Source organism: Dendrobium catenatum, unplaced genomic scaffold (genome assembly GCF_001605985.2).
Source record: "Dendrobium catenatum unplaced genomic scaffold, ASM160598v2 fragScaff_scaffold_133, whole genome shotgun sequence".
NCBI lineage: Eukaryota > Viridiplantae > Streptophyta > Magnoliopsida > Asparagales > Orchidaceae > Dendrobium > Dendrobium catenatum.
In genome coordinates this window covers 11,517,189-11,543,553 of record NW_021318595.1, presented here as the reverse complement: position 1 = coordinate 11,543,553, position 26,365 = coordinate 11,517,189, and the positions used below count along the sequence as shown (strand labels likewise).

The window sequence follows — 26,365 nt, the reverse complement described above, 5'->3', positions numbered from 1 at the left end:
TTTTATATTAAATTAAAGTTGTCTCTTGGGATTCCAAAATGGCTTTTGGAATCCCAAGATTTGTTTTGTTTTCCCATGCCATGGCTCCTTGGCTTCAACGGGTGGCTGATTTCCGTGCATTCTCTCCTTGATTCCCACGATGGCTGTTGGTTTTCTGAGCTAGGGGCTTTTCCCGTGGCTTTGACGCCTTGGTTCCGTGCGGCCTCCTTGGCTCCCGTGGATGCTCCTTCGATTCTTGGGCTTGGGCTGTTTTTCCATGCTAAGTGATGTTTAGATTCTTGTGATAATTTAATGTATGTGTCCTTTTGTATTCCCCTTTCATACCTATAAATATGAGGGGTTGTTTATGTTTGAATGAAGTGAAGAATATGTGATTTTTGGAAGCTATAACCTGTGGGTTTGCTTGGAAATCCTGCGGGCTCTTTCCACTCTTCTTTCTCATCCCCTCTGGAAATCCTGCGGGCTCTTTCCACCCTTCTTTCTCATCCCCTCCGGAAATTCTGCGGGCTCTTTCCAACCTTTCTTCTCGAACTTCTAACCTCTTTCGTCTCCGCAAGTGCCACTCCACCTGTATCCCTCTTCTCAAGTGAAGCAATTTTAGGGTGTCTTGTTTGAGTTGTTTGAGTCAAAGTTTGTAAGTCTTTATTTAATAATATTAAAGTTTGTTTTGTCTAATTTGTCACCTTTTAGTGTCTTTTCTATTACCCAGTAGAGTCTTATTTTTGTTAAGCAAAAAATATAGGCTCCACTATATTTTTTGCTTACATTAGACTTCAAGCTACCATCCAAGAATTTATGGGTATCATAATACAAGAAAGAGCAATGTTATCATGCAATGACATAGAAAAATAACTGGAACAATTTAGATTATGTTACGTATATTGCACTAATCTTCATGGTGTGATCCCTTGCTTTCAAAAATGAAGGTCATATTTTAAGTTTTGAGAATCAAAATGGAATTACCAGTTCAACAATAATTTCTATCATCTAGATAACAAAAAAATTATATTGAACGTACAAAAGCATCTGAATACCTCATAAACTCCCGGATTCATTAGCAAAAGACCCCTACTTCCAGAAATTAACTGCCAAACAAGTCCCCTCAAGCAATCAGGAATGCCCTTCCTTATACGCCTTCTAACTACATGAGGTTTCCTTCTGACATAATGCTTCCAATCACTTCCACCAACACCTATCATTTTCCTCCATTTTCGAATCCTCCTTTCCTCCCTGAAATGAAATTTTGCCATACTATTATATTGTTATATATTACTAAGATTAAGATATAATGTTCAAGAGGAGCACTGCATGAAAATAACTATTTTGGTTGTTTGTTAAATACAAATAATCACTAGCTAAAAAGTGCTCGAAAATGAGATTGTCTAAAGAAGCTCTCAACCTTCAAAAGATACAAGGTAAATGGCAGAATTGTAGATTCAATAGAATTTGTATATACATAAGAAAAAAATAAAAGAATAATAAAGTGAATCCTCAAGTTATAGACATTGGATTCTCCAATCATATAAATTAAGTAGTATGACAAAATAGAGGCTGCTTAAATTTTTTCTTTGTTTTGCCATCATTAGGTTCTTACATAACTATGAGTAAGCTATTTATAGAAAAAAGCTAACAACTAAAATTCTAAATTATCCTCAAGTATTACATAATAATCCTCATGAAAATAATAAATGCCATGAATATACAAATATCTGACAGATAAAGTCTGAAATATGTATCCTAATACCTGACATTTTCCTCCAATTTCGAATACTACTTTCATCATTGAAAGGTATATTGAAGCCATATATTGTTATATATTGCTCGTGAGGAGACTAACGTGAAAATATATAGGAGAAAATTTGTTTCATGTTGCCATTGATTCCTCAGAGTACTGAAGGGTTTTAACCAGGGTAATAAAAATATTAACTTATTTGTTAAGAATATTGATAATGATATAATAGTTGTTCAAATACATGATGACGACGCCTTGAAAGAAAATATTAACTTATTTGGCAAGAAAAATGTTAAATGTTTTTAAATCCTATGAAACTATTTGACCATATAACACAAAATTTAAGTTGATTAATCACTAAATACACAAATCTAATTTAGTAAATTATGATTCATAATAATGTCTTTTCATGCTTCAAGTCTTCCTAAATCTTGTGAATTCACCAAACTCCCAAATTTAGTAAATTTGGGATTGATTTATTTGATTAATTATTATTATTATGATAAATTTATTTGTATCTAATTACTATGATTGAATATTATTAATTTTATTTTATTCTTATCAATCATAACTAGATTAATAAAACTCTGCTTATTATAAATTAATATAATAATGAACTATTAGTTAATAAAATATTAAACTAAGGAAATAAAAAAAATTATTTAACCTCAACCCTCAAATTGAAGACGAAAAAATCAACTATTAAAAATAACATCAACAATAGTAAATCCAAATTTACATCCTTGAATTAAATCCTCCTTTCAATAGCCCCATCCGTGTAGCTTCTACTCCATCTTACCATCGCAAGCCCTCTCGCTCATTGCAAATAAAAGAAAGAGCTTTCGGAGAGAAAATGAAGTTGAGTGATAATATTGTTCGCTACCATTGCCTATCTATTTGTATAATTTCTCCTCTTTGGTCAATCTATGCTGTTCCTAGAGACTTAGGGCCTTAGGCATGTCTAGGGTTTGCTTTCCCTCATCACAATTTCTTCTTCGACCTCGTGTGCTTTACGAGAAGTAGAATTTTGAAATAGTCGCTAAAGAAACTTCATCACCTTTTTCGAAGATGTTTCTATCGAATCAGAAGTCACAACGAGAGCTCGCCATGTAGGTAATGATCTTTCTTCCCTTTTGCGCACTTCTTTGACTAAATCCCATAAATCTACAAAATTATTAGATGTATTAAATCCTGGATTTAAGGCGAAATAGAGACCAAGAATTAAGTTTTTGTAGAATTTAAGTTGTCATTTCTATTGTTTCATAGGATATAGGCAAAAGCTAGCATCCAAATAGCCCCTTATTCTCCCTCACTCATATCTCTCGCACAATAGATGGGACAATCGACTCCAACCTCTCCACATTGAACATCAAAGTCAATCGGCTCATCTCGCCCCTCTAACAAGTTCATCTCTCAACTCCAACATCATCTTTCAAAATTGCCAACCTCACACCACTCTAGTGATTTAGCTGCAATTACTTGAGCTGCTTGTCGTCCAACACCAAACTTCCTCTCGCCTCAATATCTCAAGCACCTCACACCATCAACATAAAACTTCTCATTAACACCACCTTTCATCTGAGCCTCAATCTCCCTCCCTCTTCCTCACTTTCTCACTCCCTCTCCCTCTCCCACTCACAATATTAATCTATTATATATATATATATATATATATATACTAACAATAGAATGTAAAATAGAGCACAATAAAGAAAGAAAAAAGAAAGAAAGAAAGCAAAACTAAAGAGCAAAAAAGAGAGAAAAAGAAAAAAAAACTAAAAAAAATGTTGACAAGAAGTAAAAAAAGAAATAGAGAAAAAAAGAAACAAATAGAAAAAAGGGAAAAAAAAAAGGGAAAAAAAAAAGGGAAAAAAAAGGGAAAAAGAAAAAAAAAAGACAGAAGAGAAAATCAATAATAATAATAATAATAATAATGATAATAATAATAATAAAAGAGAATAAAAAGAGGAGTTTTGGGTGTTCGATCTCTTAGCCCCAAATTCTTTGTTTCGACATCATCACCATAGTCTCGCAAACAAGTATAAAATGAAATCATTTAATACTCCCAAAATTCCAATTAAAGTATGCTTAGCACGACGAGCAGAAATTGTGTGTGTTTATCTTAGCATAGTGAGAGAAACTCGAAGGTTATATTTGATGATGCAACAGGTAAGCCTTGTCATGCTTTTTAAGCACGCATTTATTATGTTGCAGGTCTCTCATATAGGTACCTCATACACATCTTTTTTAGCGTGGTAAGTTTTGAAGATCCCAAACATGGTGTCTTAAAGAACTGAACATATGCATCTTTCTTCACATGATGGGCTAAGCTTAGCAATCCTCATAGATGCCCTTTACACGAGGAGAGTGTCAGGAGCCTGTTAAAATTTCTAGTGACAAAACTTGAAAAAGAACTTTATGGATATAAATGCCACAAAAAATGATGAAATAAAAAGAATACAATGTAAAATAAAAATTAAAAATATGAAACATGTCACATATTTGAACACAAACTGGACTCACATGGAACTCTACAGCTTGCAAAACGAGCATGAACAAGGCTCTCTCACTAACTTCCAAAACAATCAGAACTATGAATGATAACTATATATAAAAATAACCAAGTAAGAGTCTTTATTTAAAGGCGAGTAAATGCCATTGTGGGGGTCTATTTGAACACTTGTTTGAACTAAATGCAAGCAACAAAATGCATTATTTTGAATGCATCAAAAGAATCTAAATTGCAACAATTGCAATTGAATATGCAACATAGGCATTCAAGCAGATAGAATGTGATTTCATTAATGCTACAGATCAAAATTTACACCTGTTTTCCACGATAAAATATTCATGCAAACAATCACTTCGAACAATTTTAGGTCCCCTACAAAAATCACAAGGCAATTTTCAATTAAAAAATAATACCTTAAAAATCATTCAAGTGGATCAAAATGCCTGCATGTGCTTAAAACAATAGTGCTAAACCTTTGAACTTAATGTAAGAAAATGTTCTGTAGACTAAAAAAAAGTTAAACTCAAATCTACCTCATCCCTAGAAGCTTGCAACCGCTCTTAAAATACGTGATTATTTGAAAAAAAAGTGCAATGTCTATTTCAAATTCAAATTTAAACTCATCGTTATGTTGTCTGCATTCTCAAGCGAGCTGCATTGTCTATAAGAAAGGGTCATAATTCCCACATTTCAAATCGAATCCTCCGCATCCTAGAGTCAATAAAACTTGAGTCACATTACTCACATCAAGACAACACGCTCAAAACAACAAGATATTTTGTTTACATTTCCATTAAGGCTTTTAATTCCTTTTTCAAAGGAATTATATTTCAAAGAAAAATCTCTCAGTCCATCACACAATAATAGCAGATCATAAATTCAACCTTTAGATAGAACCGATTCTTTACATATAAGCATAGAGTCAACAAGATTAGTAGAGCATAAATGTTTGAAAAAGCTCAAATGATGCAATTATGACTCCGATTCTCTACAAGTGGTCAGAGTCAACAAGATCCAAATAACAAAGTATAATAATACAACATACCCCCATGAGGGTTGTGGTTGTCGTAGATCATAACTAGAGATATTCATTTTAAAAAATCAAGCTCTCAATCTCAAATACACTTGATGAAAACAAGGTTTTAAAAGGCAAAATCGAGAATCGAGGCATTTTTTCTAAGTGAAACGAGGCGTAAGCCTCGAGGCGGAACGAGGCGTAAGTCTCAAAACGATTAAAATAAATTAATTTAAAATTATAAATAATGACAAAAAATAACAAAATATTATGTCAACTATGAATTTGAAGATTTGTTTCAAGATAATATTACTAGAATACAAGATTTAAAATAAACTCACTTAAAAATAAAACATCCCTTAGGATCAAGACCCAAAGCATGCTCATCATCACTTTGATTGTCTTCAAAAGAATCTTCATAATTAATGTCAAAATCATCCTCAAACTCTTCTTGATGTGAAACCAGGAATTGTTTCTTAGAAATTAATAGAAGTTCTTAGAGCAATGATAAATTGATTTTAATGCTCTTCTCAAATTTGACAAATCAATAAAGATTTTAGAAGTTAACAGTGCGGAGGTAAGTCGTTATAACTAAATTTTGCAAGTTCCTTAAAACAACAACTTAAATGAACGTAATGAAATGATTAGCCAACTAGAATCCGACGGTTAACAAAGTAATCGTCTCACCTTGAGGCACAAAATCACTCTTCTACTTCTAGGATTGTCGGAGGAAGAAGAACCAAACGAGAAACGAGATCACTCCAAGGCAGACGGCGCAGACGATCCGTAGTGATGGTGAGGGAAGCGGCGGCCGTGAAGGTGGGGAAGCGAGTGGATGTCTGTGGATGGTCCAGTCGTAGTCTGAAAATTGCCCGTCGATGACTTGCACAAGGGTGGGGAGGATTCGATCCAAGTAGTCGTCAATGGTGTCGTCATGGTCAAACCCCACATCAAAGAATGGGGATCGAAGTATGTGGATGTCTCTGTAGATGTTGAACACAAGTCCTCCTTCAAGTTCAGGATCCGCCATGCATGTTCATGGGAAGTCTTGGCATCGCAATAGTGAAAGGTGGAGGAATTGTCACCTGGGAGAGGTGCGGCCAAGAGGAAGGGAGGGAGAAGGAGCTCGGGTGGGAGGAAAGGAGGGAGGTGCAGGAAATCTGAGAGAAATTCAGATTTTTGGGCAATTAGAGGAAGAATTAATTTGAAAATTCAAATCAAGCCTAAGAGGGAGAGAGGGGCGGCCAAGGGGAGAGATTTGGGGCTGAATTAGTGGAGATTGGGAATTAATTTGGGAGAGAAAGGCATCCATGGAGAGGCCGGCCAAACTAGAGGAGAGAGGGGGTTTCGGTTTTGAGGAGGTGGGGCCCGCTTGATTATTCAATTGATTTGAATAAATCTGAAATAATTTCAGCTTTAAACATAAGGAAGATTTCCTAAATTACATGTAAGCATTAGGCAACTTTTGAATTTCAAAATTAGAATTGAAATCCCATTATGAAGATGGCCTAAAATTTAGGAATTATATTTGGAAGGTAATCAAAGCCTCTTGGGGATTTGAATTTCAAATTCAAACCAACGGGAGAGGGCCGGCAGGTAGACAGGGCAAGAGGGGAAGATGGGGAGAACGGGGGCCAGCAGGCTGGACGGGCTTGGGGTGGTCGGCCGACGGCTTGGGCGGCCCAGGTGGCCGGCAGCAAGGGGCTGAAGGGGAAGGGGAAAAGTAGGACTAGAAAATCAAGGAGAAAATTCAGAAGACTTGGATGAAACTTCAAACCTCATGCACCTCCTTCCCTAGAACTCACAAAGAGATCTACAAGCTCCACCTTTCAAGAACTGACAAAGATATCTTGAAGGATGACACAAACTCACTAAGAGATCAATAGAGAAAAATTTCATTCATTCAAAAACTAATCTCAAATACAATGACAAAGCCTATATATAGGTCATCCGAAAATAAAAGCCATAAAGACGACATTGCCCTTGGGCTACAATAGACACTAACTCCCTCATAGGGGTACAAATGAAAAAACATGAAATATAAATGACATGAATAAAATAAAAAATCAAAAATAAAGATTCTGAATCATGGTCGTCGCTCGACGACCCCTCCGATGGTAAGTGTACCGAAATCTCCTATGGATGTCCTCATCATTCTCCCCAGGTAGGAGGAAGCTCTACCCTGTCGAGCAAGGGTCCTGAGAACTCTCGTACAGCTCCAGAAGGTCAGGATCCAGCCTCTGTATCTCATCACGCTCCAGCCATGTATTCTCCGTCTCCGGCTTACCTTTCCAACGAACTAAGTATCTTCGGCGCCCGCCATCCCTGGTGGAAATGATCTCATCACTGAGTATGATTTTTATCTTCTCCGTATTAGGTAATGTGGGAATTTTGGGGAGTGGAAGTAGGCTTGGGATCTCATTTGGTATGGTCTCACAAGGCTCAATATTACGTGGATTTTTAGGGTTAAAATCAGGACCATCAAAGGCTACTAGATCCTCAATGTTAAACGTGGGATTCATGTTGAAACCTTCTGGAAGGTCTAATACATAAGCATTACTGTTTATTTTGGAAGTTATTTTGAAGGGCCCGCGCTTTTAGCATGTAATTTCTTAATGGCCCCTGATGGAAACCGTTCCGGACGAATCTGAACCATGACATAGTCTCCAACTTTGAACTCCTTGAATCGTCGCTTAAGATCAGCATTAAGTTTATATTTATCATTACTATGTGCAATTCTTTTATTAATCTCTTGATGCAATTCCTGGAGATGAGATGCAAATGCGGATGCAGACTCTAACACTCTAATCTTAGGGCTCATGGGGATTAAATCTATCGGCTGCCTAGGTTGGTATCCGTAAACAATCACAGCTGGACTCATACCTGTGGTCCGATTAACGGAATTATTATAAGCAAATTCGGCAATTAACAGTTTAGAATCCCAATCTCTAATGTGTTCGCCTACCAAAGTTCTAAGAAGGTTTCCAAGGCTCCTATTGACAATTTCCGTTTGACCATCCGTTTGTGGGTGGAAGGCGGTGGAGAACTGCAGTTTAGTACCCATCTTAAGCCATAAAGTTTTATAAAAATAACTCGTAAATTTCACATCTCGATCCGACACAATTGTTCTAGGGAGTCCATTAAGCATAAACATAAATTATCTAGCACATGAAGTTTCAACTATTCAATACAAGGAATGATATAATTATCTTCTTCATTGATTTGTCTTTGAACTTCTATATCATCTTCAATAAATATCATAGCTTCTAATTCAGGCCCATCAAGTGAAAGATTAGTAATTTTTAATATTTTCATATCATAAGAGACTCAAATCCATATCGGAAATGAGAGAATCTTGCTCGCAGCCACAGAAGTAAATACGATACGTCTTTTTTTTTTCTTTTTTTTTCAACGGACATGCGTGTCCTTTTGAAATTAAATAGTATTTTAATTGGATACAGCTTTGGCGTATCCGACACATATCGGTGGAGTATCGGAGGCGTATTCTTGTATCGGTGTATCGGATACAGCACGCCTTCATAAATAGGTGTATCGGTGCAACATAGATACCAGGAGATCGTGCTTTTTAGCATGCTTGTGCTGCTCTAAATCCAAACATTCCCTGCTTCAAATGAAAATCCTCAAGTTGATCATTTACTTTGAGATAATCTTCTTCAGAAATGAGTCTGTCCATACATGCATACAAACCATTTTTCACCTCTTTGTCAACATGAAAATCCTTATCATAATGAAATTGGGGGTTTAATAGTATGCAGCAACATGTAAGTGTTGGTGTAATTGTCGATCCCACTTTTCATCTATAATATCCCATATTTCTTTGTAGGCACTTTCTTGACCTTCCAATTCTTTTGCAATGTCTTCTTTAGCCCTATTCATTGCTTCATAAATAAATCTCATAGTCGGGGCCATCTCACCATCAACCATTCTAAACACATTTACTAATGGTCCTGTTGTCTTCAAAGCATAATTTGTACTGCGCCAAAATGAATTGTCTTTCATAACAATCTTTTTAACTTATTTTCCTTCTTATTTTTTGGCCCATGAACTTTTATCCCACTCTTCAGAAGCAAACATTGCTTCCAAAGGTTGTCTTACCTCCTTGAATCTCTGCAATGTTAAATATGCAGTAGCAAATTTTGTAATAGCAGGTCTAATAATTTCATTGTAAGTGAATTTTCTCATCAAGCTGAGTACCCAAGAATAATTGTATATAAGCTTACTAATGAATTTGTCCTTCAATATGACTAATTTATGTTGAGGCAACTGTCCCAATCTCTCAAGCATCAAGTCAATACAATGTGCAGCACAAGGAGTCCAGTAAAGGTGAGGCCTCTTCTCCATTAACATTCACCCTGCAGCTTTGTATGCACTTGCATTATCAATAACCTGTACTACTAATGCATCTCCCACTTCCTCCACAACTTCATCCAACATTTCAAACAATAATTGTGCATCCTTTACAAAGCTTGAAGCATCTACTAATTTGAGAAAAACTGTTCCATATGGATTGTTGACCAAGAAATTAATAATACTTCTATGTCGAATATCTGACCAACCATCTGACATTATTATCACTCATGTCTCAATCCAAGTCTTCTTGACATCATCCACCATTTTTGAAGTTGTCTTAACCTCCTCATTCAGCATCCAAGTCCTCAGCTCATACATGCTTGGAAGTTGTAGTCCTCTTCCATAGCTTCGAACATATCGTAACATATTGATCCATGACGGACTCCTAACAACATTAAATGGAATCCCATTTTCATAGATGAATCTGGCGATATCCAAATAAATTCTGTTCCTGAGTTCTTTTGTAGCTGTAGGAGGCTGAATATCCTGAGTATTTATGTTTTCCTCGTTATCAATAGTTAACATAAATTTATCCATGGGCCCCCGACTGCCTCGGTCAGAAGAAACTAGATGGCTTCCAGTACTGGAACCTTCATGCTGTGATCCATAATAAGAAGAGTTTCCTATCATCTCTTCCATATTTCTTTGTGTGACCTCCTTTGTGGTGGCAAACTTTTTTAAATAATCTGTACATTCTTTTTTCACCTCATCAGATACTTTTGCACATGGTCCCACATTGACATAAGTGCAGGCTAGATGGTCCTTCAACCTCTTGACGCCATCAGTTATGCGTTTCTCACAGAAATTATATTTCATGTAAACTTATCCCTTCTTTGCACATTCGTCTGACACTTCAACTTGAGTTACATATTTTCATGCAGGATCTTTCCTTCTTGTGCCATTAGTTATGCTAATAATTTATAAAAAAAATAAATAATCAACATAAAAAATCAATAATACGACAACATGAATACAACAATATACCGGTCTGTCAGGGGTCCAAGGGGGCGCTGCCCCCTGGCGGGGTTATGCTTGTTTTTAAAGTTCGTAAATTGTTTGTATGAAAAGATATCGAGCGGTACCGAGCATGTACCTAACGGTATTGAGCATGTACCGATCAGTACCGAGCATATACTGCTCGGTACCGAGCGATACTGGCTCGGTACCGAGCATGTACCTAGTGGTACCGAGCATGTACCGCCTCGGTACCGAGCATATACTTGCTCGGTACCGAGCGGTACTGGCTCGGTACCAAGCAGGTACCTAGTGGTACCGAGCATGTATTGCTCAGTACCGAGCATAGACTTGCTCGATACCGAGCGGACCTAGCAGTACCGAGCATGTACTGAGAGGACGAATGAAAGAAAGCCGAATCAGGAGTTATTTAAGCTTTCGTTACTACACGTCAAAGTCAAGGCCCACAACACCGCTCACCTGCTCTTCCGACCTAATCGAGGCCTGAACGTTTCCTGCACTCACAACTTTGGCTTCATTTCCTGCTTTCGAAACCGTTATTGCTTTCGGCTTTGTTTCCTGCGTCGTCTCCTTCCGACTTCGTCTCCTGCACTCACGACTTCGTCTCCTTCCCTCACGACTTCGTTTCTTTCCATCATGGCTTCGCCTCCAAATCGCCTTTCAATTCTCACAGGAAGCCCTAATCCTATAAGCGAATACGCGAACACGAATCGGCTACATCGTATTTACATCTATACTGAAAAAAAAAATTTGAAGCAGTGCCTCGTACTGCGTCGAGGCGTTACGCTCTGATGTGTACACCTCGTGCAAAAAAATCATAGGCTTCGCTGGATGGTTCAAGGCGTAAGCCCCGATACGCATGACTTCCGCCTCGACTTGAGGCGTGACTCAATGCGAACGCCTTGTTTGCTTTTTTAATGGTTGGATGCAAATAGTTGTTCCTCGATGATGGTTGAGTTAACAAAAAATCTCAATTGAATGGAACATCTAATATCAAAATGCTCCCAATTGTAAAGCAAAATTATTTAGGGCTCAAATTCAAATGAAAAATATACATTTTAAAAAACATTATAAAATTCAAAATTTTAAAGCAAAAGTTGGCCACCAAAAGATAAATACTATCCATTCACCTTTATGAGGGTGACAAATTTGAGATAATCTCAACTAACAAAAATCTAATGCTATATCAAGCATACTTTCTAGCCATAAAAAAATTCACATCAAAAAGGTGTGGCACATGTCCTCTGACGAGTTGGCTCTATCACAACAATGGCACCACAAAGGAATTATTATGATCGGGGCCCTCTAATTGGGTGTTTCACTAGAAAATGACACCATTAAATTATGATCATAGTCAAAGCCTAGAATTTCCCCAATGACTCAATATCCTAAGTGGTGACTTGTATAGTATACTTAATAGGACATAAAGTCCTCTGTTAGTTATGCTCAACTTAAATTATCCCATTAGGATAATGTTAATCTCAAATTTATAAGGTCTCATTGAACGACGCAACCCATGGATGCCAATAATGATCATTCAATCATGTTGGTTTAGCTACCTCCACTGCCTAAGTAAACTAGGGTTTGTTCTAACCTGAGATGAAAAAAATATAGGAACTTAATCAAGCTTGTTATCATTCTCGCCACCATTCTCTTTAAGCTAGAGATAAAAAATTTCTAAATCCTAAACCTAAAAAAAGCATTGCTTCTCTAACTTAATTACTTAGTTTACTTAGTGCTTAATGACTAGCCTTAATTGAAAGTTTTCTCTCATGACTAGGAGGGATAATTAACTATACAATCATGCGCCTATAAGAAACCTAGAACTAAATTAAAAAGTTGTCATAAAATGAGAGTGAAATCCCTAAGTAGTGACTTATCTGTAACCCAAATTGCTTTTTGAAAATTTAACCCATAATAGAATTCTCTTAGAAGAGCCCGACATGAAGTTTTGACGCCTACACTTATAGGTTCATCATTTCCATTTTTTCCTTCACCCATTGCTAGTCAACATCTATCAAACCCATCATTTCTAGCTTCTACTCCCATCTCCGCAAAATTTTATTACTAAATTGTTTATAGAAAACTTTGCTACAAATGAGATATCATTATTTTGCAGAATTTATGACAAGGATTTGTACTTGTTGAAATTACTATTTTCTTAATCATACGTGCTAATCTCACCTCAAAATTTCCTGCAACAAATACTTGTAATCTGACATTTATATTTCACCTTTTAATTCAACTCACATATAAACTTATAAATCAAATCAATTTTTGAATTGAAAATCAAACCAAATCCCAATTACAAATTCAAATCAATTTTCTTTTATTTTAAATTCAACACATGAATTCAAATTTAGATCTACAACCACCACTATATAATACGCCAATTCATATCCTAGAAATTCTCCGCAATATCCTTATGTTCCTCAACAAACCCATCAAAATATAAATTTAATTTAAAATTTATATTTATCCCTTTTCCTAAATTTCCTCAAGAAACTACCAGTCTTAACTAAACTGATACCCATCAAATGCAAATAAGTACAGACGTTGGCATTAATTTCAAGAACCATACACCGTTCCGTCACACTCAAACGGAGGTGTATTCCTGCTAAGGATTTGAACTAGTAATATAAATAAAAAGAACAGAAAGAAAGGCAACAGCAGAAGCTTTCTTTTTCTTTGAAGCTACTCATCCATCATTTTGGCTGGCAACTTCAAGAGTTCTGCTAAACCTCTTTCTGAGAATACTGCATAAAGAATAGAAATAGATCGTTCTTGCAATAAGAACAATGGTTGTTTCTATTTTCTGTCATCAATGCTTCTAACTGTAATATCTAAAAATGCTAAAACTGTTCTACGAATATGGAGAAATCATCAAACTTCAAGATCATCCAGACAATACCTAAAAGAATGCATTGTTGCGCTAACTTTCTGAAGAGAATACACAACTTTTATTAAAAGGAGAGTTCTTACCACCCCAAGGGAATCTTCATTTTTTTTTCCTCAAAAAAAAAAGGGGAATCTTCAATTTAGCAATGATGATCAAAATTGATGAATTTTCTTTATGTAATTGCACTAATAAGGAATTTGTATATGAATTATTATTTACATAAGGATTATTGAGTAATAAAAACATAGGGGGAGTTTGAACTTTCAATTGTTTGTTTTCTTTAAATAACCCTTCAGCAATAAATACTTGGGTGAGTTTGAACTTTCAATTGTTTGATTATTTCTTTAAATAACACTTTAAGTTATCTAAAAATCTAATAATTATGAGATAAATGAAAATTTCACATAATCAATATTTCCGCTCCTCTCTTTGAGGAAATATAACACAAACTGCTTGATTTAAGTAAAATGAGTAATTTTCCTAATGGAACTTCTCTTATCATAAATCAGAGAATGTCAGATTTTTGATAGCAGATTCAATAGAGATGATTAGATACTATGTATATAATATATTAGATACTAAGGAGGGAGAAAGATATATGTATAAGTTAGCCAAACAAAGAGCTAGGAGTAGTAAGGATTTAGTTCAAGTGAAGTGTATTAAGGATGAAGATCAAAATACTTTTATTAAAAGATGATATTTAACAAAGGTGGATGAGATATTTTGCTGAACTTTTTAATGAAAATTGTGAAAATAAGATTGACAATAGTGACCTTAGCACCCTAAATGAAAATAAAGATTTCTGTTTTTATTGGCGTATTAGTAAAACTGAAGTTAGAGAGGCTTTAATGAAAATGAAGGGTGAAAAAGCAGTTGGACCTGATGATATTCCAATAGAGTTGTGGAAATGCTTAGGAGATGAAGGAATTTCTTGGTTTACTAAACTTTTTAATGCTATTTTGAAGACTAAAAAGATGCCGGATGAGTGGAGAAAGAGTGTGTTAATTCCTATTTTTAAAAATAAAGGTGATGCACAAGATTGTGCGAATTATAGAGGAATTAAGTTAATGTGTCATACTTTAAAACTATGGGAGCGAGTTATGGAGCATAGGTTGCGGCGTGATACTAATGTTTCTCAAAATCAATTTGGATTCATGCCGGGTAGGTCGACTATGGAAGCCATACATTTATTAAGAGGTTTGATGGAGAATTATAGAGAAAATAAGAAGGATCTACATATGATATTTATTGATTTAGAAAAATCATATGATAAAGTTCCAAGAGAAGTGCTTTGGAGAGTTCTTAAAAACAAAGAATTTAATAATGCTTATATTCAAATCATTAAAGATGTATGCAGGAGCTATTACTTGTGTTCAAACACAAGGTGGTTTGACCAAGTATTTCCCTATTTTGGTTGGGTTACATCAAGGATCAGCCTTAAGCCCATATCTTTTTGCTTTAGTCATGGATGTTCTCACTAGACATTTGCAAGAGGATGTACCTTGGTGTATGCTTTTTGCTGATGATATTCTTCTTGTTGATAAGATTAGAGAGGGAGTTGAAAATAAACTTGAATTATGGAGGTCAACATTAGAGACTAAAGGTTTTCGCTTGAGCAAATCTAAAACGGAATATATGGAGTGTAATTTTAGTAGTAATAACCCTAGTGAGGGGATTGTGGCTTTGGGCGATCAAGTCATTAATAAGAGTACACGTTTTAGATATCTTGGATTTATTGTTCAGAGTGATGGTGAAATAGATGGGGATATTATCAGCAGAATTCAAGTTGGATGGTTGAAGTGGAGGAATGTATCGGGCTTCTTGTGTGATAGAAAAGTATCCCTCAAACTTAAGGGAAAATTATATATGATGGTAGTGAGGCCTGCAATGCTTTATGGTGATGAATGTTGGTCATTAAAAGTGAAGCATAATACTAAGTTAAGTGTGCAGAGATGAGGATGCTCAGGTGGATGAGTGGCTTTACCCTTAGAGATAGGATACGAAATAAGCATATACGTTAAAAGGTTGGAGTAGCTGCAGTAGAAGATAAGATTAGAGAGAGAGTTGCCTTAGATGGTTTGGTCACATAAAACGGCGACCTTCCAATGACCAGGTTAGGATAGTAGAGGTATTAAATTTAACTTATGTTAAGAAAGATAGAGGCTGGCCTAAAAAGACTTGATTAGAAAATATTAGGAATGACCTTTCTTTATTAGATTTAAAAGAGAATTTAACCTTTAATAGGACACAATGGAGAAAAATGATTCATGTAGCCGACCCCACATAATGGGATAAATGTTTGATGTTATTGTTGTTGTTGCATTCAATAGAGATGATTAGCAGCTTTTTGCAATACAATTTACAAATAGTACAATTTACAAATAAAATTATTATTCAATGATTGGATATTTCTAAGACAAGTAAATGTGCACATCAAAAGAAAGAAAATAATAAAAGAAGGATCCTAAAATACTAAAATCTCATAAAAATTCAACTTGAATGCATAAATGATAAGAACTTTGTAAGCTGAGATTCTATTCAAGAAAGAATAAAAAAGTTTATTGCCGCCTCCAAAATATATAAGTGTTATATAAATGCAAATAGAATGACACACTTTCATGTTACTAACAAAGACAAATCATATAAGAATGTGCTTAAGTTAACTTTCAAACCTAATTGAGATTCTATTTAAGAATGTGCTTAATCTCACGGACCCAAAAGAAAAAAAAAAGATGCTAGGTTATAAAAGAGATGATTAAAATAGAGTAGATGGCAATACATGCCAAATCATCAATTAGCAAAGTCCAATAGAAGTTATGCTCAAACTCATAAAGCCACTTTGGCGTTGATTGTGATTAGGCAGTTAACTGTGCTGTACAACAACCTTTGCATGAGGTATAACACCATTTGCTTCCAAAGAACTATCTGAATTTCCTGTGTTAAAATGACAATTCCAAAAATTCTCAAGTAGATGAAGTGTACAATGTTGATTATGGATACAAGGACTGATCTGCATAAGTGCTGCACATTTGCAATGCACAAAGCAAAACATAAAGCGTGCATATTGCTATGCAGCACAATACAAAGTAATATAAAACTTCAGTAACCAATGGGCAAGGTCCAATTTTACAAAAAAATGGTACTAACAGCATGTAATGAGCAACATAATACTATCTTGGCATCAATAACACATAAAGAAGAAAATAAAGTAAATGTTAACGTATGAGGCAGAAAAAATGTATAAAGCTTGCATAAATACAATAGAATCTACTACCAGCACTACATAAGAGAAAATGGGTAAATTTTTCCTAAGAAATAAAAACCTGTAAAAAAAATTAAGAAAAAAAATAGAGTCAATAGAGCCAAGTGATCGGATGGATTTTGGAAACTTTGTACAAGAGAAACTTTGAAAAATCAAGGGAAATTCCATCTTTGAAAAACTACGTAGAATAAAAAGTGATAATATCCATAGAAAAAAACAAAGATCTTTAGCGAACCCTTCCATCTAGCATCCTAGATCATTAAACCCTACAGCACTGTGATGGTATTGAATGCTTCTAGTATAAGTTTTTTAAATCAATCTAGAACCTCTTAATACATTAAAATACTTGTACATAAACCAAACAATTAGCTATTAATTCCCTGTATAGTCCTCATCCCAAAAAAGAAGGTAAATGCTGAGAAACAAAATCAGGGATAATCTAAAGCTAGTTGTTTTATATTTCATCGTGATTAACTGGCTCTACTAACCATAGTAAATTATTGAAGCAAGTGAATAAAGATATGAAAAGATGCAAAGCACACCTCTCCACTTCATTGGTGGGCCTGTTTTTAGCTTCTAGGGAGTTATTCTGGTCCTGTTTTACAAACCCAAACCTGTCAACTGGCTTCAACGGAGAAGCTGGTCCAGGCTCAAATTCATCTGCCCTCCTCTTTTCCATTTCAGCATCACTCGCTAACCTGCACGTAGGCCAGAAGTAACTAATCGTATCTCTTGACATAAACAATGCATTTGTGTTTCTATATTTCAGATATTTAAATGTCAACACTATTCCAAGACACATAAACAAATGATCAATAGAATCTTCAAGGCAATCTTGAAAACATTCTAATAACACCGAAGATTCGAAAATATGAGCAAAATACATAGAGTAACCAATGATTGTCGTCAAATAACTTTATAGACTTTACAAAACGTGTTTAGATTAAAACAGTATCGTATCTAGCTATACAGAATTATTCACATTGTCTATCAAGAAATCAGATCTTTTTGGGAACGAATTTGAGTGGGGGAAAGAATGAAATAAGGCCGTTAATGATAAGTGCAAACCTGGAAAACATACTCCTTCCATGGGAAATCGAGACCGGAAACGCTCGAGAGAAACCGTATTTGTTAATAAGGAGGAAGAGAAAGTGGGAGTCGAATCGGGAAGAATGTCAATCTAGGTAGCGGGGTTATAGGGTTATGCCACAAGTAGGGATAATTTCAGGGTGGTACAGGGGAGGAAAGGGGAGGAAACCTCACCGGCGGAGACGTAGAGGTGGCGTAATACGGTCGTGGTCAGAGGGAGAATCGGATGGCAGTGAAATTGTTTGAGATGCAACGGTAGGAAAGAGGAGATGGAGGCGGTGGAGACGGACGGAAGAGATTGAAGTGGTGGAGGAGGGAGGAGGAGGCGACGGTTGAATTTAAGAGATGGAGTAAAAGAAGCTGCAGAGGTTTTGGGTGCGTATTGCTGTCTTGCTGATATGTGAGTTTGTTTATTAGAATGTTTCCTCCCAAAAAAATTTGTAGTTTTTAAGTGTAAATTTGTATTATTTTATTTCTTAAAAATCAATAAAAATGTAGTATTTTAGTTGATGTTGTATAAGAAATATTCATAAAAAAGAGAAAATTTTGAAGTATTGAACCAACATTGCAGTGCTTAAACTACCAGCGTCGCAGCGTCTACAATGCCTCGATGCTAGATCAAGAAATCACAGCACCGAAGCCTTGGGAAAAATGGCAAATAATTCAGAGGCACGGCGGAGTTAAGGTCAACATTGCAGCGTCAGAAATCCACGTCGCAGCATCTAAGTCTCAAGAATTTGAGCGTCGGAGCGCCTAGCATCAACACCACAACACCGAATTGTACATTCAGGTCAAAGCGCTCAACTTTTGTAATGTTTGCGGTTGAACGATTGATAAAAGATAGAGCTGCATCGAATCAATCAAACGACACACCAGTTCAGCCAATAGAAGCGCCAAGTCAGTGCAACATCGCAGCGGAGCAAGCCAGAAGTGTTGAGGCACTAGTTCACTGATGATGCCCAACACCACAATGTCAATTGCTAAGGCAACTGAACCCATTCCTATACTTAGTATAAATAGTTTTTAGTTTTAAGTTTATTGAGGTTCTTCTAAAAATGGTGTGGAGTTATACTTTTCTATAGTGCCCCCTTAAAGACAAGTTTAAAGGAGGCTAAGGAAGAGCGAGATACTTTTCTTTGAATATCTTAACTTATCTTATTGTGAGGAACCATCCATTTGGAGGAGAAAGGAGTGTGGAGAGTACATTTATACTACTTGGGTGACTTCTTTATTTACTATCTATCATGTATCTTCTTTTGTATGCAAGAAATGAAGATGTGCTCGCTTTCTATCTTTATTATGTATGGCTAATTTTTTAGTTTTGGGTTAATATAGTAAACAAATTGCAAGTACTAATACAAACTCTTTTGCCTTAAATGAAATTATTGATGTTTTTTAATATCTTCAATTATTAATTTAATGCATACAAAGGTCATATGTGTAGTTAATATTTAGTATGACATATTACCTAGGCAAAAAATATTAGAACAATAGCAGTAGTGAATGGAATGTTGGCATGCTTAGAAATAGGATGTTAAACCTTTTAGGTTCTATGGAAATATTATAATTTTAGGAAGGTCATAAACGTCCCTTTTCACCCCTACAAGCTTAATAAAGATCTAAGAATGCATATGCTATGATCCACATCAATATTTAAGAGTCTCATTAGGAATACTTTGTTATTTTATATACATTAGTCCAAAATATTTTTACTATCATGTATCTCATCTATCTTCTTACTTTTTCTTCGTAAGTGGCATAATTTAAACACTAGATTTTCATTCAAAAGCATAAACCTTCCATCTATAGGCAAAACTAGTTTGATTGCAATCTAGTAAAACACTTCCTCATAGCATCGATAGTTTCTCAATCACTTTATTAATTTATAGACATGTATACATATATATCTAGTGTGCAATTTATATCAAAGAAAATCTAAGCATCAATTGGCCCCTAGTCATTTTCTATTTCATACATGCATTCATCTATTCATGCTTATGCCTCATCACAGACATATATATATATATATATATATATAAGATTTATTGTCACAACCCAAACCGATATCATATAGATCATATGATATCTGAATATGGAAAGACTCGCCCTAAGACCTGGTTAGAGCAGTACTTAAGGTTTAATTAATGAGTTTGATCATATAGTATGATGGTGATCGTACTAGATGATTGGCAAAGATGAATTTTGATCATCCCAGGGATCATCCTTGATTAACCTTGATTTATTAAGCTAAGGCCCTAATTGTACTAGAAAATTAATAGAGATAATTGTTTATTATCCTAGACATTGTCCTAGAAAACTAAATGTAAATGAACTAATTGTACCATATGATCAATGATTTGTATTGTATGATAAAGTTGAGATAGTTAAATTGATCATATTGGGACTCGTTCATTGTACTTAAAAGAAAGGAGCTTTTGAACTAATCATACTATATTATCCTTGATTGTACTATACGAACAGAGTCAGCTGACTTGAAAAATTAGAGTTTTGGGAAGCCTTGTATTTAAGCCTTCATATTAGAATCATGAAAAGTATTTGGCTACTGAGAGATTTTTATGGGAGTTCTTTGAGAGAGCTTTGTCTTCTTGAGAGATCATAGAGTTTTGAGAGGAAGAAGGGGAGAAGTTGTGTGTGAGGAAGAAGTGGTGTGAGGGGATTTCATGTGGCTTCTCCGAGCAAGCTTCTACCTAAGTTCCTTCGTATCATTATTAATCTTATGGGAAACTTTAAGGGTGAAGTCTTTAAGGACAAAGATAAATAATTCTCTGCCTCACTAGGAGGGTAAAAATAATTCCATGTTTTCTGCTTCACCATGTGGGTGAAAAGGATTCTAGGTTCTTTACCTCAATGGGAGGGTGAAAAAGATTTTAGTACTTTGCCACATCAGGTCAGTGGAAGATATTTTGTAAGGACTCTTATACCTTACTGTGGGGGTAAAGGAGAGTCACTAAAGATTTTGTTTAATACCAAGAGAGGAGGACTCCAAGAAGTGGGTGTAGGTTAAGTTTTCACCAAACCACTAAAAAATCTGGTGTGCTCATTCTACTTTTGATTCCATATATCAATTTCTTGATCATTTTTATTTTTCTTACAAATTTGTGTTGAGATTATTGAGCTTTATTATAATTTGAATCTTATTGAAAAATAAAATAAAAAATTTAAAAAATAAAAGAAAAACATTTTATTCTTTCACTTACATTTATGTATTTGGTTTAAAGTTTTCAAAGAATATCCTTGAGAGAAATTTTTAAAACACCAATTCACCGCTCTATTGGTTTTCCTTGGGCAGTTCAAGTGGTTTGACAACCCATCCTTAGACTATCAATTGGTATTAGAGTAGGTTCTCTAGAATTTTAGGTTTAAAAATCTTGCGCAGATCCAATGGCAAATTATAATGATAATTGTAATGAAACTAAAGGATATTTATTTACACTCCACCCATGTTTAATAATATACCTTATAATTTCTAGAAAGTGCATATGTCTACACTTATTCAATCTATTATTTATCATATGTGGCATTTGATTCAAGTAAGATGTACACCTCCATCTCATGTTATTAATGGCTTCAAAGAAAAGATTCTTTTTAATGAATGGAGTTTTGAGGATATAAACTATGCATAATTGAAAGCTAAATGTTTAAGCTATTTTTTTTCTATTATTTAAAATCTTAGGACTATATGCATGTTTCTTCATATATAACTAGAAACAAAATTGGGGATAGGTTGATTGTTACTTATGAAAGAATCAATAAAGTGAAATAATCCTATCTAAATATTTTATTTCATGACTATGAGCTAGATATAATAACTGATGTGTACACTAGATTCACTAAGAAAGTAACCTCATTAATAAAAGATAGTAACTTCATTACATGCACTAGGTAGAGAATTATCTAACTCTAAAAAATTCAATAAGATTTTGTGTTACTTACCTGATTTCTTTGATGCTAAAGTTATTGTTATTTGTTAATTAAAATAATTGAATACTTACTCTATATATAATCTACTTAACTCACTCATTGCTTATGAATAAAATGTGAGTCAAAGGTTTCTTAATGAAGGTGCCAAGAGGAAGGAAAAGATAATGGCACTGATGGCCAATGCCTCAAATAGCAACAGCTTTGTAGCTGATGGAGATGATGATATAACACTAATGACCTAGCAATTCAAAAGCTTTTTGAAGTGAAAGTAAATATGTCATCAAAACTGGAACAAAGGAAAGTTAGGCAGAACTAACAAAGTTTCTTCTGACACTATTTATTTTGAATGCAGAAAGCCAATATATATGAGTTTTGAATGCCTCAGCTTAAGAAGTTACCCATACAAGGAAATGAATGAAGAAAAATTAAGTGCTAGGAAGGGTAATGAAAGAAAACATGCTAAAAAGGAGAAATAGTGAATACAAAATGCCTTCTGGGCAGACTCTACCTTAGATTTGTTAAAACAAGAACTAGAGGAGGAGGCAACAAATCTGTGCCTTATGGCAAATGATAATCTTGATAATTCTAATTAAGATGAGGTATACCAATTATTCTATGATGAGCTATTTATTATTTCTGAAAATATTCATGACTCTAATAGAAAACTTAAGAAATTACATACAAGTTTAAAAGTAGATTTTTTAAATAGAAACTCATGCATGACACATTATTAAGGAGCATAAAAATCTCAAAACTAAACACATTTCACTAGATAAAGAATATATATCCCTACTAGTTAAATTTGATAACTAAATGAAAATCATATTGAGCTAACAAAGTCACATGAATACTTAAAATCTAAGTGCATTGAATTAAAAAAGGAATTTAAGAAATTAGAGTAAATGGGAGTAGAGTTAGAATGTGAGAAGAATGAAATATTATTAGAACTAGCTAGAAATGAGGGCACCCGAGATAATGATAGTATCTCTGGCTCTAGCTTCCTCAAGCCTCATATCTTCCTTCGATGCCCATTATAGACAAGGAGCCACCTTTAGAATAGACTAGCAACACCTAAAACATTACCTATTAAGTTATTTTCTAATTTATATAATGGGAACTACCCAAGATAATGAAAAAATTACATCTAATCAGTTGTTTAAGAAGTTAAATACATCTCAATAGAACATTCATGAGCTTATGCATTAACAATCACTACCTAAGACGTAGCATGCATCTCATATTCTTAGGAAGAGGCATTATTACCCATATAGGTTAGTAAACCCATTCTTAGGTGTTATGAGTTATTATTTTGGTATGGTATGACACGTAGCCCACACCTGTAATGTTTATCATAGAACACATCTTGTGTTGAAGCCCAAATCATTTGCGCCACAGCATAACATGTATGACATTCATTCATTAAATGATAAGGTAGAACCCAAACCCATTTGGGTTCCTAAATATAACCAATAATTGAATTTGTAAGGATGCTCTCACAAAAGGCCTAAAGAGAGCATGTGGTACTTGGACAAGTTGTGTTCTAAATATTTGATTGGAGATCTGAAGTAGTTCATCATGCTGGAGGCTAGGAGTAGAGGTAAGGTAATACTGGGTGACAAAACCACTAAGAAAGCGGTGGCTCAAATTTGTTTGAGAAATCAAGTAATTTTATTATTAAAAATGTTCTTCTAATAGATAACTTAAAACACAATTTATTTAGTATATGCCAACTCTGTGATAAAGGGGTTGATATAATTTTTTTTCAAACAAATGCATGATCACCTTAAATGGAATAACTATTTTAGAAGGAAAAAAGAATAAATAATGTATATATCCTTAATTTATCTTGAATTGATAATTATGATAATTTATACTTGAAAGATATCTAGGATGAATCATGGCTATTGTAGACCTAATTTTCATATGAGGTCATCAGCCTAAACTACTCATCAATCTAATGGTTGACATCAACTAGGAGGTGTCAATATTGGACATGACCTGAAAATCTCGACTCAAATCCGACATGAAAATTTTGGGTTCGGGTTAGAGATTTTGATCCATTAGCAAAATTGGGTCAGGTTCGGGTTGACCCGAAAACTTGAAATCAATCGTTTCCCACTCTTTATCCAACCTGTCATGTTAGTTGCATATGATGAGGTGGTGCATTAGCCATCGCTTTTTCCAGCCATCTACGTCAAGCTGTCATGTTCTCCAGCCATCACCTCTTCCAGGAGAATTTATTCTGTGCAGACATCGAATGGTGTTCATAGACCAATAAAAATAAGCCACATCAATACCTCGGCTTGGTACACCTCAGTACCATGCTCGATATTGATGATGTGGCTCATTCTAATTAGTCTCTGAGTGTAGAGCTGCATTCAACATCTGCACACAATAATTTCTCCTCTACCAGTCATTGCCTCCACCAGCTGTCTCACATCCATTTCCCACTCATAGAGTCGCTAGTTTCTTGCTCATAGGGTCGTCGGTTCGCTCGATCGCATACTCGCATCTGCCATTCACATCAATCTCAGTGTTTCATGTCTACCATCCTCACCATCCCACTCCCACACACTGCGACATAGCCACTCCATTAAATAATTAAAAATATAAAATAAATTTAAATAAAATAGAAGAAATTCAAAGATATATAATTTTAATTTAAATATTTTATCATTTAAAAATAAATTTTAATTCATTAAATAATTAAATTCATAATTTAATTAATTAAATATAATAAATAAAATTAAAAATATCATAAAAATTTAAATAAAATTAAAACACAAAAAAATAAATTTGACAATTTATTTTATTAAAATTTATTTATAATCAAATAAATTTGATAATTAATCTTCATTAAATATTAAGGCTTTCATGTTTGATGCTTAATTCTATTTGAAGGGTGTTTTAACGTTAAATTTTAAAGAAATTCATGTAAACCACTCCATGATCCCTTTATGTGGTGTTTGATTCCATTTGGAGGGCACACACATATTTGATTAAGGAATTTTAGCATTGCAGTGCTTGGAATTGCTTTCCAGTGTCACAACATTGGATAGGGCGGTGCTTCTGAATGAATTTTCCTGAGACACCTAATGCTATAGTGTTGATTATGGGCACAGTGATGCTGTGATGTATTGCAATATTGATTATGTGACAACCGGTGCTTACAAATAGAGAAGGTCAGTGTCATCGAGTTGAAATCAATGCTTTGGCATAGATTGATATGCGTTGTGACAGATATCTTGTTGGTGCTGTGGCGCTATCCAACACTTATAATTTTGGCCTTTTCCAGCTAAACTCATGTACAATTAGAACTAAAATAACACATTTTCATTATATTTAACATGAAAAAATTAATACATAAATTATACTTATTAAATCCCCCCCAGCTTAATCTCTTGATTGTTCTTAAGCAACAATTGCATTCACTGCTTGATTAACTTTATAGTCAAAGTAAAATTTGATAATTCCAAATTACTAAAATATAGGATAATACAATAGTGTCTAAAAGTAATTTGAAATGAAAAAAGTTATAATTTAGATTGAAAAATGACATAATATTTATCTCAATAAGTCATTCTCGTTATTGCTTAATTTTAAATTTACCCACTATCTTTGAAAATATAAGATTGACTTATAAATATAAATTGAATAATGTAGTCTAGGGATTAGTTACTCATAGTTTAAATAGAGAATTCATAAGTGTGCTATTACATGTACTAGATTACTCAGTAGAAGGAAATTGAAATCAAGCTACCACTGATACCAGCTTTTTAAAGTACTTCTTTTTCACATAGAACTATTTTCATTTTGCTATTTTCACATTCCTTTCTTTTGTGAAGTACATGGTTAATAATTTTGAATATTAGTTATTGATTTTCTTCTTTTACAATCGTTTTGAATTCATGTAAGGTCTCCATAAAATTTTTACTTATATTTTCAAGTTTAACTATAATTTCCCTAATTTAAACTTACATATATCTAATTCTTAAATTTACTAATTCATTTTGAATTCAATTGTCAATGTAAATTAATGTATAGATTTTAAATTCTAAGTTAAGCCAAATAACTTAAATGATTCATATTAGTTAAGTGTTATATTCTTGAAAGTAGGAATTATTATGCCATGTTCATCCACTCTAAAATCTAGAGTTTTATTATAATCATAATTTTTTATAGTTTTAAATTATAATTTTTATTTTGGCTAAATAGAAATTCAAGTGCAAATAATTGTAAAGGATGAGATGCAACAATTTAAACATAAGAAATATAATAAGATGTAAAACAAATACAAAACATCCACAGGGTACTAACAATAACTAAAAATAACTAACAATATGCTAGTTTATGAATGATAAAAGGCTCAAAGACAAATATACAATAAATGCAGTAAATAAAGATAACTAGTGACTAAGGCACCGTTCCCCTACATTAATTACACTGGCCCTCAAAGCCATCATCGCCATCACCAATACTTTTGGAAGAATATATAATCAAGGTAACAAATGTCACAATAACTAGGCTCTCTCCTCCAAGGCAAAGAAATGAAAAAGAAATAAAGAAAA

General features: G+C 34.3%; 1 protein-coding gene across 5 annotated transcripts in view; it reads right to left on the bottom strand.

The window, feature by feature from the left end:
- LOC110114130 (EVI5-like protein) overlaps positions 1-18,261 on the bottom strand; it is a 122,457-nt gene extending 104,196 nt beyond the window's left edge. Inside the window, exons 1-5 of one of the 5 annotated variants that reach the window (XM_020846896.2) lie at positions 18,030-18,259; positions 17,835-17,946; positions 17,309-17,464; positions 4,560-4,616; positions 1,035-1,230 (exon numbers count right to left, since the gene is read on the bottom strand). In XM_020846896.2, the coding sequence (XP_020702555.1) occupies positions 1,035-1,230; positions 4,560-4,616; positions 17,309-17,464; positions 17,835-17,845 (420 nt within the window). In that variant the 5' untranslated portion in view covers positions 17,846-17,946; positions 18,030-18,259. Of the gene's footprint in view, positions 1-1,034; positions 1,231-4,559; positions 4,617-17,308; positions 17,465-17,834 lie in introns of all 5 variants that reach the window. The other 4 variants (XR_003702786.1, XM_020846899.2, XM_020846897.2 and 1 more) reach the window with 4 other exon arrangements.
- Positions 18,262-26,365: the final 8,104 nt, after the last annotated feature.